This window comes from Dendrobates tinctorius, unplaced genomic scaffold (genome assembly GCF_039654945.1).
Source record: "Dendrobates tinctorius isolate UK_male_01 unplaced genomic scaffold, ASM3965494v1 ptg000309l, whole genome shotgun sequence".
In the NCBI taxonomy this organism is placed as follows: Eukaryota; Metazoa; Chordata; class Amphibia; order Anura; family Dendrobatidae; genus Dendrobates; species Dendrobates tinctorius.
In genome coordinates, this window is record NW_027361976.1 from 109816 (window position 1) to 131107 (window position 21292).

The 21292-nt window shown below is 41.2% G+C and overlaps 1 protein-coding gene across 2 annotated transcripts in view; it reads right to left on the minus strand.

Moving 5' to 3' along the window:
* LOC141073625 (short transient receptor potential channel 5-like) overlaps positions 1-21292 on the minus strand; it is a 624006-nt gene that overhangs the window by 62635 nt on the left and 540079 nt on the right. For both annotated transcript variants that reach the window (XM_073560935.1, XM_073560934.1), the window contains one exon: positions 5518-5713. In XM_073560935.1, coding sequence (XP_073417036.1) covers positions 5518-5713 — 196 coding nt within the window. The remainder of the gene's footprint in view (positions 1-5517; positions 5714-21292) is intronic.

A 21292-nucleotide genomic window follows, 5' to 3' on the forward strand; every position in this document is an offset into this window, starting at 1 on the left:
TCCATGATCAAATTGGCCCAGGGCACATGGACAGAATAGTACATCTGATGTCAGAAAGGAGTTAAAAGGAATCTGTCAGTAGTATTTTATTATTTAATCTGAAAGTAGCATAGTTCAGGGGCAGAGATTCAGAGTGATTTGTCACTTAGCATCTTGCTATAGTATCAATACAGTGTTTTATCAGCAGGAGATCATCACTACAGGGCTAGGTCTCATGTGCCAGGTAGTCCAGCTAATTTGTGTAACTCTGCCCACACCACTGATTGGCAATTTGCTGACAATGCACGGGAGACTGCCAATCTGTGGTTTGGGCGGCGTTATACAGGGCTTCTATCAAAACTACATCAAGCATGTCAGTATGTGACACATCGCGGGAATCAGGGTCTCTGCCACTACATTATGCAGCTCTCAGATTACGCAGCAAAAGCCTGCTGACAGATTCCCTTTAATGTCACTTGGTCACAGGCACCACTCCTGCATGCCTCTCCCAATGCCCTGCTCAAACCCTGCAGCTGCTCATCTCTCTCACTCCCAGGAACATGTCTGCTACACTCTTGGCAGTGCAATCCACAGATCTCCCAACTTTGCCCATTTGCGTCTGCAGCACAGGATTGGCCCACATCACCAGCACTCCCAGGAACACACCCTGACTTGCAATTATACAGCTGCTATTTTTGATGATGTCGAGAAACTTGAAGCCTTTTCCTCATCCTGCACCTCTCCATCCAACAAGCAGCCACTGATGGTGCCTTCACTTCACTTTGAAGTGAACATCCACATTTTCACACCATGGGTCAACATTTATTTTCTGATACTTAAGATCAGAATATAACTTTATGGCTGTTGGACCCCATTTTCTTTGATACAGCTCCCAAAATCCACTTTGTAGAGACAGGAATAATCCAATTGTAGCTGCCTGCAGCCACCACTAGAGTAAGCTGTGACCTTATTGTACCTCTTGCATGTTGATCTCTAGAGTGCAATGTATTAGCTTTATGCAGTCAGCACCTATATGCCCTCTAGTGGTGGCCACAGGCAGCCAGTATTCTGTTAGTAAAGGCTTTGTCTATGCAGGTTATTATATCTATAGCTCCACATGATAATACCCCATTATAAACTTTCTCATAGCAGACATGAGCGCTTAACACTCTGCTTCCAAGCCCAGCAGATGCCGGATGTTAGATAAAGGGAACCTGTTACTTGGGGGCACCATGAATCTCAACCTGGTTGTAGTTTCAACCATGTATGTTTATCTCTGAAACACTGGAGCATTTCAGAAAAAAGCATACTTTAAAGACCTTGGAGTGATGTGAAGAATTTCATACTTCACCTCAATAACAGTAACCGGGTCTTGTCATCTTTCACAGTTTCTCCTGGAATTCACATTGGAATATAAACCTACAGATTATTGAAAACAGTTGATGCCAACAGTTACCTTGATTACAGCAATACCCAGTACATATCATGGCTCAAAAATATGCCATTTGGACAAATCAAAAAGAAAACAAAAAAAAACAAAAAACAGCTCACATTTCACTTTTCTTTTGAAACAGGCCAACATACTGACAAAACACTTCATAAAGGGAGCCCAAGCACCTCAGTGCAAAAAGCTCTCAATAAGACTAAATTAAACCCATTGCCTCGCGCAAAATACTTTAGTGCCCAATAACCTGTGTAGGGTTTCACTCAATCTCATAGGTAATAGGCATTAGGTACCCTTCACACAGGCAATGCAGTTTTGCTCCAAACTCATGCAGTTTTTATTGCTTTCTACAGCACCCAAACATAAATCCCTAGCCTTCTCCAGCTGCCAACTAAACAGAACAGACCCTGGCTACTCATACATGCCTGAGCTAGTTCCAGCTTGGTCTATCAAAAGAGCTACTGTCCATAGCAAACACTGATACGTGCAGTTATCTGCAAATTGCTTGTGCAGACTCTTCTCAGAGAGGGCTTCTGGCTTGTCTCTCTTTTCAGCTTCAGGACACATCCAGTCTGGTCAGCTTCCCTGAACTGACTGACTTAGATGAAAACCTAGCCTGTTTATATGCAGGGCCAGTCAGGTGCACTAATCAAACCCTACAGAGCTAGGTTTTAATCCTAGCCTATCTGGCATTGCTACACCAGGAAAGGCCTTTAATGCATTTTTATTGGATTTATGACTTTCTTAACAGTCAAGAATCCTGATGTTTCTGACCAACACTGCTTTTAACATTTGTGTTTCCTTGTTTTTCTCTTTTTTTAATGTGACAGGCCAACATTCATAACAGCAAATATTCTGCAGTGACAGATAAAGATTAGCTAAACTTTATCATATCTGGAAAACATAATTGCTTGCCGATCAATGAGGATCCAGGTCCCCAGATCCACACTGATTACTTAAAAGACCACCAAGAAGTGCTCAGCTCAGGAGACATCAAACTGCTCCTTCCTTATCACACACACAAAGTGGAGAACGGATTGAATAGTTAGAATAGGCTTTGTAGCTTATGCTCACTTGCTCATGCTACCTTGCTCTGTGTGCATGCTCAGAAAGGAGCTGTATGCTTTTCAGGGAGTCCCATGAGCTGCGAACTTTTTGGAGATTTTACGAGGAATTGGTAGGGGTCTCAGGACCTGGACATCCATAATCAGCAATTATTAACTTGCTTGAAAAATGAAAAAAATAATTTGAAAAAATAGTTAAAACTTTAGTTACTTTTCGAAAAATCTGTGTGTCATGGGGACAAGCTGGAGAGTTGAGAAAATAACATTTTCCAAAGCTTTTCTATCTTACAGGGAACTAGTCCATTATGGAGTAAATTCATGAAACAATAGATATTACCATCACAATAGGCACGTTTCAATTGAACACATTATGCTGAGATTGTAAAAATATTCATTTTTTCTTTATCATTTATTCTCTTTTTTTCCCCCCCAAAGAGACAGTTTGTTCTAATACTATTTTGCAGTTTTAGCTGTCATTCTGATCTCGAACAAATAATGAGTACGGGAAGTGCGCCAATAACACTACGTCCGTATGTTATAATACATGCCTACTGCAGAATGGAAAGAAAGGTATTATTTGGTTGTTCATGCAAACGAGGTCAGGTAATTAAATGAAGACATGCAGAAATAGAGATTTATTTGATGTTATGTCTATACAAGCCATGACCAGATCCTGGAAAGGAAATACATGTACTAAATAAGATATATGGGAGCTGTGTTTTCAGCAAGCAGCGTCAATATAATTATCCTGACTTCCTCTCAGTGTGAAATGTCAATACTAAGTTGATCATTGAATCACACCTTCTCTCCTTACACGCTAAGGACAGCCTGTGCCTTTATAAGTAACAAGATACCTGCTAGGCAATGTACCCCTGGTATTTGTAAGACAGATGGTGCTGAGGTCTACTCATTTTCACTTATTATAGGGCTCTGCTTAATAGGAATCTAAGCTAAAATAAATATCAGATCCCATTTGCATCATGATGCCAATTTACAGCATAAGTGACCCAACACAGGGTCTAGGCTTATAGTACGATTTGTCTACACAGTAATATTCTTCTCTTATTAGAATTGCTCCCTATATAAGCTGCAGGGCGGCTGACATTACAAGATGAACTTTTGCTAATGACTAAATACTTATTTTCCACCATAATTTGCAAAATAAATCTTGCCAAATCAGACAAGGTAATTGTGACGGGGTATGCGACAAAGCAGAAAAAGACACCAGGCCGATAAACAATCCAACAAGATTTATTGGAACAGGGAACTGGGGCAACACAAATGAAGGTAATTCTGCAGCGTCTGTAATGAGTCCACAATGAATCCACAATGAGTTCACACAGAGAGCAGATCTGGGGGTGCCACCCGGTAATCCGACGCCAGCGAAATATAGAAATAGTCCTTGGATGAGTTCAATGGATCCAGCAGATGAGGGACACAACACAGTCCCACGTGGCAGCTTCTAACAATACACACGGTCACCAGCATCTCGCCTCAGCATAAGATCCCAGCCCTTCGCATGTCACCACACAACAGTCTTTAGATTCAGTCCTAAAATCCAGTAGGGTGGTGAGACATCACAATTCCATGTGGCAAAATGATCTCCAATCTCCATGCATGATACTAGGATCCAGCCACAGCTGCAGATCCTTGTCCTTCAAAGCACACAGCATTAAGTAACTGAACATGTGGCTTATTGTCCTACCACTCTTAAGGCCCCTTTACATTTAGCGATGCACCAGCGATCCCGACCACGATATGACCCGGTCAGGATCGCTGGTGCATCGCTAAATGGTCGCTAGTGAGCTGCCAAACAGACGCGGCGATGATGACGTCCTCCCGCCCGCGTCCACGCGTCGCTAGTCGGCGCCAGCAGGAAGCAGCCGACGAGAAATGGACCTGGACAATCTCGCGCAATCAGCGATAGCCAGCGGGGGAGCCGGTCAGAGGTGAGTATCACCTGTAGCGATATCGCTGCTGCGTCACAAAATCGGTGACACTTTCGCGATATTGCTAGCGATATCGCTATGTGTAAAGGGCCCTTTAGTATCTCTTCCCAACAAGGGGGCTGATATCATCACCCACCCCCTTAAACATAGTATTAGGTACTTCCAGAAACCCCATCTGCAGTCTGTCTACAGGTTTTGTGCATTGGATGAGTCCCTTGCTGAGAAGAACAAAGTCAGAATCCCCCACTAGATGCAGCACAAGTGAAATGGACCTAGGGCTGATTACATTACAGTCCAGGAACACAGGCTGGGGGAGGGACACGCTGTTACAGTGATTTTCTGGATTTGTTTTCACATTTTGACTCTCATAGTTGTGGTCTACCGATGATGTTAATTACAGGCCTCTCTCATCTTTTTAAGTGGGAGAACTTGCAGAAATGGTGGCTGACTAAATACTTTTCCCCCCACTGTATATTAACATTCATAGAAACTTTTATAGACTAGTAAATTGCAAGGTTCTAAAATTTCTACTTACTGATATTACATTCTATGTAAATAGTTATTTAAGTGAAAGGGATCGGGGCCAATTAATCAAAGCTTTTAAGTGAGAAAACTGGTGTAAAAGACTTTGAAAAGTGTCAAAATGTTTCTGCAATGCAGAGTTGCGAAAAAAAATTGTACGACTTTTGGGGTTTTTTCGACAGTTTGAAATAACTCCACCAAAATTGGGAGTGCTAGGGAGGCGCAGAGGCAGGACAGAACGTGTCAAATTTATTAAAAGTTCCCCTGTGTGCCACTTAAAGAATTAGGCGCATCTTACTCCAGAGACCCCTTCATTAGGACTGGCGTGCACAATGCCTAAAATTAGGTACCAAATGGATGTAGGTGAACTATAGACTGAGAAACTACATATACATCTTATGTAGATGCAATGTTCGCTATGTTTTTAATATTATATTTGTACTGAATAACTTTTGCCATTTTATGAAATTGTAAGCAGAGGTGTAGTAGTAGAGGGTGCAGGAAAGTCTAACACACAAATTTTAATTGAGAAACAAAAGGAAAAGAAAATGGTACTCACGGCAATCAGCTGGTAAGAGTTATTCATCATGGCTATCAACATATTGAGTAAGACAACCAAAGATATCACGTTGTACGTTCCAAACATCGTGGCACCAACAAACTCTGTGAATTCATGACGTGCTTTCACGTTGGTGACATATAAGTTCAGAAGACCAAACACTGACCAGAACAAAGATTGCAGGGTCTCAAAAAGGCTGCAATAAAGGAAAACAGGATGATCCTGATTATTGTAAGGAGTTTGTGAGGAGCATCTACTTATTGAACAAATTGGAAGAAATAATGTAATGTAAAAAAAATATACAATGCATTATATAGCTGCACACAGATCAATATTCACTGTTCTGTCGGTGTATATTTGACCTCCCAACATGTAATAACAGGGCAAGTGATAGCTTTTCTTGTCACATTAAGCTCTTTCAATGGTTGACCAATGATGATGTATATTTTCTGTACTGGCTTCGAAGCTTCTATGTTCTTATTGATACAGTTCTGCTTAAAGGGAATCTGTTACCAGGTTTTCCCCCTAATCTGAAAGCAGCATGTTTAATCAGAAACCCTGATTCTAGCGATGTGTCACTTACTGGGCTACTTTCTGTAGTTTTGATAAAATCACCATTTTATCAGCAGAAGATCATTAAAGGACAAGCAAGCCTGTTGCCAGTTAGTCCTCTATATTCATGAGTTCTGTATAACCCTGCCCACACCACAGATTGGCAGCTTTCTGCCTATGCCCAATGTACACAGAAAGCTGCCAATCAATGGTGTGGGCGGGGTTAAAGAGCTCAGCATTGAGAGAACTGCTGGATCTGCAACAGAGAAAACAACAATTTTATCAACACTGCAACAAACAGCCCAGTAAGTAACACTTTCCTGGAATCAGGGTGTCTGCCCCTACGTCATGCTGCTCTCAGATGTATTAGCAGAAATCTAGTGATAGATTCCTTTTAACATCATTATAAATAACATGAATTTAGTGGTAACAGAATTATGCTAAACTCGTTTATGAAAATAAATCCTGGTGGACAGAGGAGTAGGAATGAATGATAATGTAGTTCTAAATAAGGAAAGAAGGTCAAGAGTGTAGGAACACTCATCTACCTAATATAAATTGCAAGTTCTATCAGGTACAACTTGTATTCTGGCAATTCATAGCTTGCCTAAAGCATGTTTCTCTTTTACTGGTTTGGAGCAGCTTTTCCAAGGACGAGATACTTTTTAACTGGGCCTGTGTTAGAACACATTGTTCAGTCCCTGCCTAGTATAGAATTACGCATAAATATTAGTCCATAAACAACCTTAACTATAAGGCTGTGTGCCCATGTTGCGTTTTTTAAGCGTTTCCGCAGCGCTTTTAGACGCGCGTTTCTGCTGCGGATATGCTTAAGAAAAGCATCCCATGGAAACAATGGAATCCGCACATGCTGTGCTAATGGTGCGGTTTTTCCGCTGCGGAAACGCTAAGCGGAAAAACCGCAGCATGTTCATTAATTTTGCGGAAACGCGTGCATTTCCGCATACATTCAATTGTATTGCAAAAACGCATAGGAAAACACATGATAAAACGCTTAACAAAAGCGTCAAAAACGCTTACAAAAGCGCTTCGTAAAACGCATGCGTTTTCCCGGGAATAGGGTGTGCGTTTCCGCTCAGGAATATTCTGCATCAGAAACGCTACGTGGGCACATAGCCTAGGTTGCACTCCATGTCAAACTATTTACCAGAGCCCAAAGAACAGGGAACAAGAAATGTATACAACAAAACCAAACTTTAGTGATACATTAACAAGAAAAAAAATAATAGATAAAAATGGATACCTCATGTCAGACTAAAAGGCACAACAGTGGACTGCCAACCTTTTCTAGGTTACACACAGAATTGTATAGGCTGGGTGGTTATATTGGTCATATGAATCTTGGCTGAATAAATATGATGTAAAATTGGCAGAATCCAAATGCTGAGATATATCTCACAATGATAGCAGCACCAAATGGATTAATGTAGGACAACTGGCCTTTCATAACATTCACTCACAGGTGCATATGACCATGGAATATTAAAAGAGGCTGCCTACAGCTTATGCTAAAGCAAACATAACTAATTCCCCATGTGTGTAAACAAGTAATTACAAAGTAGTCATAAAGTGCCTCAATGCATGTAAACAAATATGTAAACACTAATTAAATCAATAGTCTTTATCTGCAAGGAATACAGCAAAGTAAATATACCATATAATCTCATATAGCATACTGTCAGTTCCGGACTACAGATCAAGACCACATAAAATAAGGTGCATACTATAAGTACATTGTACCTGGGTTGTGAGCCAAATGTTGCTGCGTCTCCCACCCCAACGCATGTTTCGGGGTGATTCTTCTTGCGGGAGCGTGCTCAAATGGAGAGGCTCATAATTGTTTAAAATACCCACCGACTAATCTGAAAAAGACTATGTGAACATGTGGTGTCCTTGTGAGGTAGAGATTAATCCCTGCGGTGAAGTCCTGCCCACCCTACTGTATTTACTGAATTCATTGGTGCAGGGATTCGTTTGTGCATCCAGTCTTGATGTCACTGCGGCAAGGAACCTCCCACTTCCGCCTGAGATGGAATGCATGCGTTCCACCTGGCCAAAGATGGGCGTAAGTTACCGCTGCCTTCATTAATTAATCTCTACCTCACCCGGACACCACATATTCACATAAAAATATTGAAATGGGTGGAAAAACATGAGGGAGACCTCTGTAAGGGTATGTGCACACGTTGAGGATTCCTGTGCAGATCTGCAGCGAATTTGGCCCTGCAGATCCGCTGCGGATTCGCCAGAGAATACAGTAGTACAATGTTAACCAATGGAAAAAAAAAATGCTGTGCACATGCTGCGGAAAATTCCGTGCGGAAACGCAGCGGTTTATTTTCCGCAGCATGTCAATTCTTTGTGCAGATTCTGCATCGTTTTTAAACCCATTCCATTATAGGAATCCGCAGGTGTAAAAACGCTGGCCAAATCCGCAGGTAAAATGCAGGTCATTTTACCTGCGGATTCTGCAGATTCCGCGTGGAAACATCCGCACATGAATGGGCAACGTGTGCACATTCCCTAAGCATCTCTGACTTCCAGATCTCTGCTGAGGATAATGGTATCACACTTCTACTCCACTTTAAGGACTGACTATAAAACATTCAAAATCAAAGAGAATTTGGAGCATACAGGAAAAATAATGTGTCCTCAGCCCATCCACATAGCACGTTGTGCTAGCAACCAACTCCTGTTCCTCCTCCTTCTTGTTGCCCAATCCATGCTGAGCAGAAGAGATATGGCTGGGCTGAGAAGTAATTCCCTGTTTCATTTCTTCCTCTGTCTCCACCTAGTCCGCATGCATAACTTCATGTTTAATTGTAAGCAGCGACTGCTTTAAAGGGAATCTGTCACCTGGTTTTGGCGGGCTATTTAAATGAACTCTTTCCGGTCCGAAGGGCGGTGTTTCGGATCTTTGCTAACTCCCCATCCTTGTCCGCCGTCCGCAGTTTTTTCATGAATAGGAGTAGGTGTCCGCAATCTTTTGCGCGTGCGCTAAGCATTCTTGGCTCGCGCACGCGCAGTATGCTTTGCCCAACTGCGGGCAAAGCCAAAAAGCCTTACTGCATGTGCGATGATTAAGCCCCGGAAGTATTTTGCTGTGTCCCGGGGCCTAGTAAACCAGCACATGCGCAGTAAGGCTTTTCGGCTTTTCCCGCAGTTGGGCAAAGCATACTGCGCATGCGCGAGCCAAGAATGCTTAGCGCACACGCGAAAGATGGCGGACGCCTACTCCTATTCATGAAAAAACTGCAAATGGCGGCCAAGGATGGGGAGGCGGCAAAGATCCGAAACACCACCCATCGGACCAGACAGACCTCATTTAAATAGCCTGCCAAAACCAGGTTACAGATTCCCTTTAATAGGCACAGAAGCGGCATCGTTGCGCTGATTATGGCATCATCCCTGCTCACAATCTTTGTAGAGTCCTCAAAGTCTTGGAGAATCACAATTTTCCCAAGGCACTTGCACTGACGTCACATAGGTGAAGTGAATTAATTGGCTGTGAACTCGCAGGACCTGCCTGACGGCACTGCGAGCAGGAGAACTTTCTAACGCTTGCGGTTCCCTCAGATAGAGAATACGAGTTCACAGGGAGACACTTAGAACTTAGAATACGGTGCTCAGTTTCTCTGCTAGATAACAGGCTGTGTGGTCGCATCATGCAACCATGCAGCCTGCCATCTAGATGCAGCACTTTTACAATTCTCTGGAATGCTTCCATGGATCCCGGTGATTCTGACATTGTTTTTCTCGTGACATATTGTACTTCATGTTAATGGTATAATTTCATTCATATAACTTGCGTTTATTTGTGAAAAAAATGGAAATTTGGTGAAAATTTTGAAAATTTAGCAATTTTCCAAATTTGAATTTTTATGCCCTTAAATCACAGAGATATGGCTCACAAAAAACTTAATAAGTAGCATTTCCCACATGTTTACATTTCATCAGCACAATTTTGGAACCAACATTTTTTTTTGTTAGGAAGTTATAAGGGTTAAAAGTTGACCAGAGATTTCTCACTTTTACAACATCATTTTTTTTAGGGACCACATCACATTTGAAGTCACATTGAGGGGTCTATATGATAGAAAATACCCAAAACTGACATTCTAAAAACTGCAACCCTCAAGGTGCTCAAAACCACATTCAAGAAGTTCATTAACCCTTCAGGTGCTTCACAGGAATATTTTGAATGTTTAAAAAAAATGAACATTTAACTTTTTTTTCACAAAAAGATTACTTCAGGTCCAATTTTTTTATTTTACCAAGGGTAACAGGAGAAATTGGACTGCAAAAGTTATTGTGCAATTTGTACTGAGTACGATGATAACTGATATGTGGGGGGAACCACTGTTTCGGCGCACTGTTTAGGGTAAGTGTAGTTCAGTTGTGGGTCACTAGATGGGGCATACTAGTGGGCCTTATAGGTATAGCTGATAGGATGTTTATAAAAGGTTAATTGTAGGATGGGGCTGCCGGGTAGTAAGAGAGAAGTTTTTAGGATGTTAAGTCAGACGGGACCAGGGTGCCCTAGTGTCCACATGGGCTATAGGCCTGGATAGCTTGGCAGCCAAGCAACGTTAAAGTGCTGCAGCCCATGTTACTCACGGCTACTGTGTGTCATAGCAGAGGGCCAGAACAGGAAAGATGTGGTGACTTATCGCCTGGGCAGATGATTTTAGGGCAGGAGTCAGTTGGACTGAGGAGATAAAGGAAGCTGAAGCTTCGACGAGATCGGTACAGACGGGCCAGATGCTTTGCTAGAGGCAATCAAACCTGGTGTCTCATGATTTCGAGTCTGGGTAGAAACAGGCAGAAGTAATTGTCATCATGGGGAGGTCAGGCCAGGATGGAACTAGGGAGCAGTCTAGGAAGGTTCGGTCCAGGCATGTACTGCACAGAAGCGACAGCCAGAAAGGGAAAGATGAGGAAACAAGTAAATGTCACAATGTACCAACTGTGGATGTAACGTGTGAAGTATTCAGGAAAGAAAATGTTAATGTTAACTTAAACTGTGTCTTCATTGCTGGGGATCGCATGGAAGAGGGACCGTCGTCGCCTGGGAAATGCCCAGAGGAAGCTAAATTTGGAGATGCAGGTACGCTGAAGAGAAGAGTACAGTTTTCTGTAGGGGAAGGACTGGACATAGATGCTGCAGTAATTCAAGTCACGACTACAGTCCTCTCCCTCCCTTACAATATATAGGGATCAGTACTGTGTGTACATAGTATATGAGGTAATAATGTTGATATATGGGATCCAGTACCTGTGTATAGTGATCAGTGCTTTGTGTATATAGTATATGAGGTAATAATGATGATATACAAGGTCCAGTACCTGTGTATATTTTTCAGCACTGTGTGTATATAGTATATGAGGTAATTATGGTGATATATGGGGTCCAGTACCTGTGTATAGTGATCAGTGCTGTGTGTATATAGTATATGAGGTAATAATGGTGATATACAGGGTCCAGTACCTGTGTATATTTTTCAGCACTGTGTGTATATAGTATATGAGGTAATAATGATGATATACAGGGTCCAGTACCTGTGTATATTTTTCAGCACTGTGTGTATATAGTATATGAGGTAATAATGGTGATATACAGGGTCCAGTACCTGTGTATATTTTTCAGCACTGTGTGTATATAGTATATGAGGTAATTATGGTGATATATGGGGTCCAGTACCTGTGTATAGTGATCAGTGATGTGTGTATATAGTATATGAGGTAATAATGGTGATATACAGGGTCCAGTACCTGTGTATATTTTTCAGCACTGTGTGTATATAGTATATGAGGTAATTATGGTGATATATGGGGTCCAGTACCTGTGTATAGTGATCAGTGCTGTGTGTATATAGTATATGAGGTAATAATGGTGATATACAGGGTCCAGTACCTGTGTATATTTTTCAGCACTGTGTGTATATAGTATATGAGGTAATAATGATGATATACAAGGTCCAGTACCTGTGTATATTTTTCAGCACTGTGTGGATATAGTATATGAGGTAATTATGGTGATATATGGGGTCCAGTACCTGTGTATAGTGATCAGTGCTGTGTGTATATAGTATATGAGGTAATAATGGTGATATACAGGGTCCAGTACCTGTGTATATTTTTCAGCACTGTGTGTATATAGTATATGAGGTAATAATGATGATATACAAGGTCCAGTACCTGTGTATATTTTTCAGCACTGTGTGTATATAGTATATGAGGTAATTATGGTGATATATGGGGTCCAGTACCTGTGTATAGTGATCAGTGCTGTGTGTATATAGTATATGAGGTAATAATGGTGATATACAGGGTCCACTAACTGTGTATAGTGATCATCACTGTGTGTATATAGTATATGAGGTAATAATGGTGATATATGGGGATTAGTACCTGTGTATAGTAGGGTGTTTCATTTTTCTGAAGTTATGATTTTCATATGACTTTGCTTGAATACTTGGTCTAAGTCATCTAAAAGATCCATGTAAAAATTTTAGCTAAATCGATTAATATTTAGGGGTTGCACACTTTGATCACTTTTATCTGAAAGTACTGAAATTCATGAAAATGTATCATCGACATCACACCAATGTGTATGTTGTGTTTCTATTATGTTTTGCAGGTAGTTAAACTGAAAATGAGTTCTAGAAAGGGAATTTGGTTACTTGAAAAGGTGCCTGGTGGTGAATTTTTGGGAGCTTGACTCCCTTCCAAGGAACAAGTGCTTTTAGTTTTTATTCACCATCACAAGGAAATTAAAGAAACACTCTCGTGTGCTGCTTTATCCACAAGGATTGTTATGGCAAGGATGCAGGAGAGGTTTTCTTGTGATGATTCTTCCATGAAGGCCATATTTGTGCAGGTGTCTCTGAACAGCAGAACAAAGTACCACAACTCCAGAGTTTTCTGAGCACACAAATCTCCAAGGGTGCCCAAACTCTTGCATTGCAATTTAAAATGAAAAAAAGACAGTATTTTTTTTCCGGACTAAAATACAAAGGAAATGTGTCATCTTTAACTTTAGGCCTTTTTGAGATAATTTCATCTTCAACTTGCTTAACTGTTCATAATAACAGTAACTTTGACCAGGTGTGCCCAAACTTTTGCATGCCACTGTATATTTTTGTTTTTTTTCATGCAAATCTTAAAATATAGCAACTTTACATAGGCCAGAAAAATGACAATATATCACACTATCCTCTTATTGACACTTTTTATGCCACATTTGGACATGGCACAAATTTCCTGTGGATTTTGCAGCACGTTTTTACCTCTTACAAAATGTGACTTTTTAGACAAAATTGTGTAACAACTCAGCATGACAAAGATCATACTGCATATAGAAAATCCACAGTCTGCACAAATGTCTCCTGCCACCTAGAAAAGGGGTTTCCTAATAGCTGGGTTACTAGCCTTATGTTGTTTTTGGGGGGGGGGACTTCAGTGCAGAGCAGACAATCTGAATATGGCCTCGGTGTCGAATAATCAATATTTCCCCTTTCTTTTCTTTCCTAAAACAGATTCATACTCTTGTTCCCATTTAGCAGCTTTTATTATCCTCTCCATAGCTTTTCAATTTTCTTTTTTTTGAACAAGGATGCAGGAAATAAAAACAAAACTGGATTTTTAAAGGTGCTATAAAAAGCAGAAGTTAAACAGAAGTCCTTGTACACAAAGGGGGATTGCATTAGAGTCAGTGTGTCTCCGGCAGAATTCCGGTTGAAAATGAAGAACAACGTGTGAAAATGGTGGACTACCTCAACAATGTCTTGAAAGATGGCAGTCATCCAAGAGAAGATTACAAAGAGCTATTATAACTATCACTTCTATATCTTGGAGGTTGGGATGAAAACAATTTTGAATTTAGGGTTCCAGGGGCTCTGACTGAAGCAAGGTGGATGGCAAAGGCCATATATGTACTCAAAATTGTGCTATTCACTACACAATTGCATATGTCTAATACCGAATTGAAAGGAATAAGAAAAGTAGGACGTTTAGTCTGTCTGATATATGTCCGCTTTTGGCACGAGGCAATTGTAAGATGATGGGCTCCAAAGAATGATTTGGAGATGCTACAGCTTTGCAATATTATCCAGATAAAGATGTCAGAGAAAGAGCCTTCACAGACGCTAAAGGCCCCATCACACATAGCGATCCCGCTAGCGAGATCGCTGCTGAGTCACAATTTTTGTGTCACAACAGCGAACTCACCAGCGAGATCGCTGTGTGTGACAGTGATCAGCGACCGGCCCCCCTGCTGGTATCGCTGATCGCTGCAGGAAAGGCCAGGACTTTTTTTTGGTCGCTGGTCTCAGGCTGGCCACCACGCATTGCTGCGTGTGACAGGCAGGAGACCAGCGATCTGCTGGTAACTAATGTACACATCGGGTATCCAAGGGACGTGCATTCCTTAGATACCCGATGTGTACATTAGTTACCAGCGCACTGATACAGGGAGCTGGTAACTAACGTACACATCGGGTATCTAGGGACGCACGTCCCTTGGATACCCGATGTGTATGTTAGTTACCAGCTTCCTGCATCAGCGCGCTGGTTACTAACGTGCACAGCGACACTGGGCGTCGCTGTGCTGATCGCTGGTGAAGCTGTCTGTTTGACAGCTCACCAGCGATCACATAGCGACTCACCAGCGATCCTGACACATTGATATTGTTGTCAGGATCGCTGGTGAGTCGCTATGTGTGACTCCAGCCTTAGAGACACATTTGGTATCTGTCAGAAACTAACAGGATTGGCATCTTTGGTGAACGTATCGGTCAGGCTGAGAAGGAGAAGATGTTTGAAAACTTAAGAATGAAACCTGAAAAGAAAAAGAAACTGAAACGTTTGGAAGGTAAAAACCTAGTTTTTGAAGGAAAAGACCTCAGCAATTTTGTTACAAGTAAAACAAAGACATTCTTTGAATTATTTGGGATCCACGATGTAGAAGAATATTGCAGTGATACACTAAGAAGCGCCATCAATGCTCTTAGGCTATGTACCCACATATGCAGAAAATTCCTGACTGAAAACCGGACTTCTTCCCAGAAAACGTGCATTTTTGCATAAAAAGTGAACTTTTTTTATGCGTTTTTTCCGGAGCGTTCCCAGTCTCATAGAAAATAGTTAGAAATGTGGATTTTTCCGCGAAATTAATGAGCATGCTACGTTTTTACCGCAATGCATTTTTTTGTGGAAAAAAATGCATCATATGCACAAAAAGTGCAGAATTCATTAAAATGAATGGGATGCTTCTTTTAAGCATTTTTGAAGTGTTTTTGCCGGTAAAAACGCTTACGTGTGCACATACCCTTAGGCTAAGTGCACACGTAGCAGACAATTTCTGCTCAAAAACCTGACTCCCCAGAAACCGCATGGTTTTTCTTTTTTTCTGCACGTTTTCTGTGCGTTTTTTGCGCGGTTTTGATGCGTTTTTTTCCGCGCGTTTTCTAAACGCATAGAAATAGCCAGAAACGCGGAAAAACGCAAAATTAATGAGCATGCTGCGTTTTTTACTGTGATGCGTTTTTTTCACGGTAAAAAATGCATCAATATGCACAAAAAGTGCAAAATGTATAGAAATGAATGGGAAGCTTATTTTTAGCGGTTTTATAGGAAAAACGGCTAAAAATACCGCTAAAAAAGCTGTGTGCGATCACAGCCTGAAGGTGGGGAATGACGCCGCAGAAAGGGGCCATTGCTCTGATAAAGAAGTTTAATAATTCAATCAGAGATGAACAACAGAAACAGTTCTTGTTAAGAGTTGTCGATTATCATAGAAAAGCTGTCACCAAGTGAACAAAAGGAGTTGCATCTTTCACAGCACATTAGTGTAAATCATTTAATACGTATGATACTGCCTATCAATGTTACTGTTTATTGTCACTATTATTCTAAGCTTTTAAATGTTTGAATTTCTAATAAAAAATACTTAACATTGAAAATCTATTTTCTGCGTACTTTTATTAAACTGATAAAAGTGTGCAACATCTAAATATTGTTCGATCGTCTTGAAATTTGGCATATATACTTTTTACATTAGTAAGCAAAGTCTACCATACAAAATGAAACACCCTAGTGTATAGTCATCAATGCTGTGTGTATTTAGTATATGAGGTAGTAATGGTGATATATGGGGCCCTAGTGATCAGTGCTCTTTGTATAAAGTATATGAGGTAATAAGGGTGATATACAGTGTCCACTAACTGTGTATAGTGATCAGTACTGTGTGTATGGTATATGAGGTAATAATGGTGATATATGGGGTTCAGTACCTGTGTATAGTGATCAGTGCTATGTGTATATAATATATGAGGTAATAATGGTGATATATGGGGTCCAGTGCATGTGTATAGTGATCAGTATTGTGTGTATTTAGTTTGAGGTAATAATGGTGATATATGGGGTCCAGTGCCTGTGTATAGTGATCAGTACTGTGTGTATTTAGTTTATCAATCAATCAAATTTATTATCGCCAAGTACATATTACATATATACAAGGAATTCTTTGTGGCAAAGAGGCAACATAATATATAACAACAGATACAACAAGTAACATCTAACAAGACAGATACAGTATATAGTCTACACATGACGATTTAATTGTTGAACAGAGAGTGGATAGAAGCTGTTCATATGGCGGTTGGTGCTGCATTTGGGGACTCTGAAGCGACGTCCTGAAGGGAGTAGTTGGAATGAGGAGTGTCCCGGGTGAGAGGGATCGGATGAAATTTTCAATGCGTGGGATCGAATACTCTTATCATAAAGATCCTGGATTTTAGGCAGGGGGGAGCCTATAATTCTCTCTGCTGTTCTGAAAGTCCTTTGTAAGCGGAGTTTGTCATGCGCAGTGGCTCCCCCATACCAGACTATCAGAGAGGAACAAATCACAGATCTGATGACAGCATTAAAGAATAAGATCAGCAGATTCTTAGACAAACCATATCTTTTCAGCTGATGCAGGAAGAACATCCTCTGTTGTGCTTTTCTTATAACAGCATCCACGTTTTTCCCCCATTTAAGTTCATGAGAGATGATAACACCAAGGAATTTGGTCTCTGTGACCCTAAGAACCACTTCGTCATGGATGTAGATTGGAAGTATCTCATGTTGATCTTTCCTAAAATCCACAACCATCTCAGCAGTTTTTTTAGTGTTGAGTACAAGATTATTGGCTTTACACCAGTCACATATTCTTTCCACCTCACTCCGATACAAGTCTTCAGCATTTCCCCTGATGAGACCAATCAGTGTCATATCATCGGCAAATTTCAAGATTTTTACTGAGTCTGCTGAAGAGATGCAATCATTCGTATAGAGAGAAAACAGTAACGGGGACAAAACACACCCCTGAGGTGCCCCGATGTTTGTGACCAAGGTGTCCGAAGTGAATGGTCCAACTTTTACACTCTGTATCCTGGCTGTCAGGAAGTTATAAATCCACAAGCATAAGTTGAGAGGGACTCCAAGAGCTACCATTTTCTTATGAAGTAAATTCGGATCAATGGTATTGAACGCTGAGCTAAGGCTAGTTTCACACTTGCTTTTTTTTGCAGCGCGTTTTTCCCGCAAAAAAACGCATTGAAAAAACGCATACAAAAGCATACAACTGCTGCGTTTTTTTTCAAGCATTTTTATGAGCATGCATGAAAAAAACGCAGCGTTTTTATGCGTTTGTATGCGTTTTTAGTGCGTTTTTACCGCGTTTGCGGTTTTTTCCAACATAAGGGTGGCCCCTCACACTAACCCAAACCATGACTTTACTAACCCTAACCCTGACCCTAACCCTAACCCTGACCCTAACCCTAACCCTTAACCAAATCATACTTAACCCTAACCCAAACCCTAAACCCTAACTAACCCAAACCCTAAACCCTAACTAACCCTAACCCTAACCCTGACCCTAACCCTAACCCTGACCCTAACCCTAACCCTAACCCTGACCCTAACCCTGACCCTAACCCTTAACAAAACCATACTTAACCCTAACCCTGACCCTAACCCTAACCCTAACCCTAACCCTGACCCTAACCCTAACCCTAACCCTGACCCTAACCCTAACCCTGACCCTAACCCTTAACAAAACCATACTTAACCCTAACCCTAACCCTAACCCTGACCCTAACCCTTAACCAAACCATACTTAACCCTAATCCTGACCCTAACCCTGACCCTAACCCTTAACCAAACCATACTTAACCCTAACCCTGACCCAAACCCCAACCCTAACCCTGACCCTGACCCTAACCCTAACCCTAAACCCCCTTAACTAACCCTAACTCTAACCCAAACCCCTAAATTCCATGGTTAAAAAAAAAAAACGCTGGTGCAAAAAAACGCATACATAAGCATGCCAATGCACACATATGCGCACCCATAGGCTATAATGGCCATTTTTAGCGCAAAACGTGCGCATATGTGCGCATGCGCTTTTTTGCAGGGCCAAAAAATGCAACATGCTGCGTCTGGAAAATACCAACGCATACCCCAAAAAAACGCAGCGCATGAAAATCGCATACATGCGCATGGCAGCGCGCAGGTATGCGCACCCATGTTAAATATAGGGGAAAAAACGCATGCGCAGGTTAGCGTTTTTTTCCAGCGCTAAAAAACGCAAATGTGAAACCAGCCTTAAGTCCATGAAAAGAATCCGGACATATGAGTGCCGTTCATCTGTATGATCCAAAATGTACTTCAGTGCCAGATTGACAGTGTCGTTTGCCGAACGATTCTCCTTATAGGCAAACTGAAGCGGGTCCCATAGCTTCTGCGTGAATTTTATCAGGTGGGACATCATAATTCTTTCAAAGACTTTCATAGCTACAGATGTGAGTGCTACTGGTCTATAGTCGTTCAACTCAGAGGATCCCACTTTCTTGGGGACAGGGATAATTGTGGAATTTTTCCAACACTGAGGTACAACGCACTCTTTCAGTGACACATTGTATATATTTGTCAGTATAGGGGCAAGCTGGGTAGCACATACTTTCAGACACATTGGAGATACACCATCAGGGCCAGGTGCCTTTTTGACCTTAAGTCCCTTCAGGATGCGTATCACCTCTGCCTCGGAGATCACTACTTGGGTGTTGCACAATGAATGATCTTTATATGAACAGACTGAGGAGCTTAGAGATGAATAGCTACTGTGTGTAGAGCTTGCCTCAAATCTGCAGTAGAATTCATTTAACTCTGCTGCCAGACTTCTGCTGGGGTTCACTATAGTGGGGTGGCTTTTATAATTGGTGACCTCTCTTAATCCTCTCCAAGCAGATCTAGTATCTTTTGATGAGAACCTTTCCTCCAGAATCTTTGCATACTCGTGTTTGGCTAACTTGATCTCTTTAGATAGCGAGTTCCTAAGTTTCTTGAATTCAGTAATATCGCCTGCTTTATAAGCCTCCTCTTTTCTCTTACGGATCAACCTGACTTTATTTGTAAACCACGGCTTGTTGTTTCCCCGAAAGTGGACAGATTTGGATGGAATAAACGTGTCTTCACAAAAACGGATATAATGGTGATATACAGGGTCCAGTACCTGTGTATAGGGATCACTGCTGTGTATATACAGGGTGGGCCATTTATATGGATACAACTAAATAAAAATTTGAGTAGGACCCTCAGTCTACACAGAACATTATGTTCAGTGATGAGGCAAACTTTTTTGGGTGGGTCATTTATATGGATACACCTAAATAAAATGGGAATGGTGACAGTTTTCTTGTCTAGGGTGTCTTGATTTTAAATCTGCTGCAATGACCCGGGTACTGCGTTCACCAGACATCAACACAATTTCTAATCGCTCCTCACGTGTTAACCTCTGCAACATGTCAATGGCTGTAAACGAAGAGAAACTTGTAAACAACTCAAGAAAAATAAAGTTACATTAAAACCAAGCACACCATTTTTTTTCTTGTGAATTTCTCAATAAGTTTGATGTGTCACATGACCCTCTTTCCCATTGAAAAAAATAAAGTTGGATCCAAAATGGCCAACTTCAAAATGGCCGCCATGGTCACCACCCATCTTGAAAAGTTTTCCCCCTCCCATATACTAATGTGCCTCAAACAGGAAGTTGATATCACCAACCATTCCCATTTTATTTAGGTGTATCCATATAAATGGCCCACCCTATAGAATGGTACTCCACTGTAGTACTACAATGTGCTTTAAAAAGGACCTTTTACCAGTTGGAGCATGTTTTATTGGCCACATCCTGGAATCAAGGCTACAGCTAAATAAAAAGCCTGTTTTATTTTTGAATTTTTCATCTCCGCTGTGGAGATATTAGCTTGTAAAGTTTGGGTTATCACTTATGATAAGCCCAAATGGGGGTGTTACTAGAGATTCATAAGCAGGGGTTGTCAAACAAGGGAAAAATTACATAACCCCAGAAAGTCAGAAAAACACAGCAGCTATCATTTAGCAAAGATCAGAACTGAATGTCATTTCAAACACCTCCAACTTCCATGTAACAGCAAATCATGGTAAGGGGAGGGTTGTACAACAGAAATGACAGTGCTGTGAAAGGAGAGCTACAGCTGCAAAGCTATTTGTAATCACACTGAATTCTGCTCTACTCTACTCCCACACACTCACACACACACTGACTGCCTTGAGATTAAAGCTGAAAGTGTTTGTAATCACACTCAGCTCTGACCTATAAGGTGCAGAGATCAGGGCTGAGAGCATCTCGCCAAAGAAGGCATGTTCATCTGACTTTCTGAGGGCCTGTTATTTTTTGTCTTGCATTGTTATGATTGGACAGCTTTATACAGGGGAAACAGTACACTCCCCCACATGCAAATCTCTGGTAATAGGGCATTAGACTTATGAATTAGAACTTTACAAGCAAATATCCCTGCTGAAGAGAAATTAACAAATGTAAACTGTTATTCAGTTCTGTATGTACCATTCCATGATGTGGCCAGTTTAACCAGCTCAAGCTGGTGAAATGTCCTCTTAAAATGCTGGAATCAGTTGAAATTCCACCCTTTGTCTAGGCCACAGGTGCATAAGTGGAAGATCTAAAGCTTAGAATTTCAATTCATAACTTTATAAGCCTGATGTATATTATGAGTAGATAATAAATGCACACTGTCAGAAACAAACTGTCTTGGAGACATTACTGCCGAGAAGCATGTATCTTAGTATAACTGTAGGCCCCGTAGCCCCCTGCTTGTCA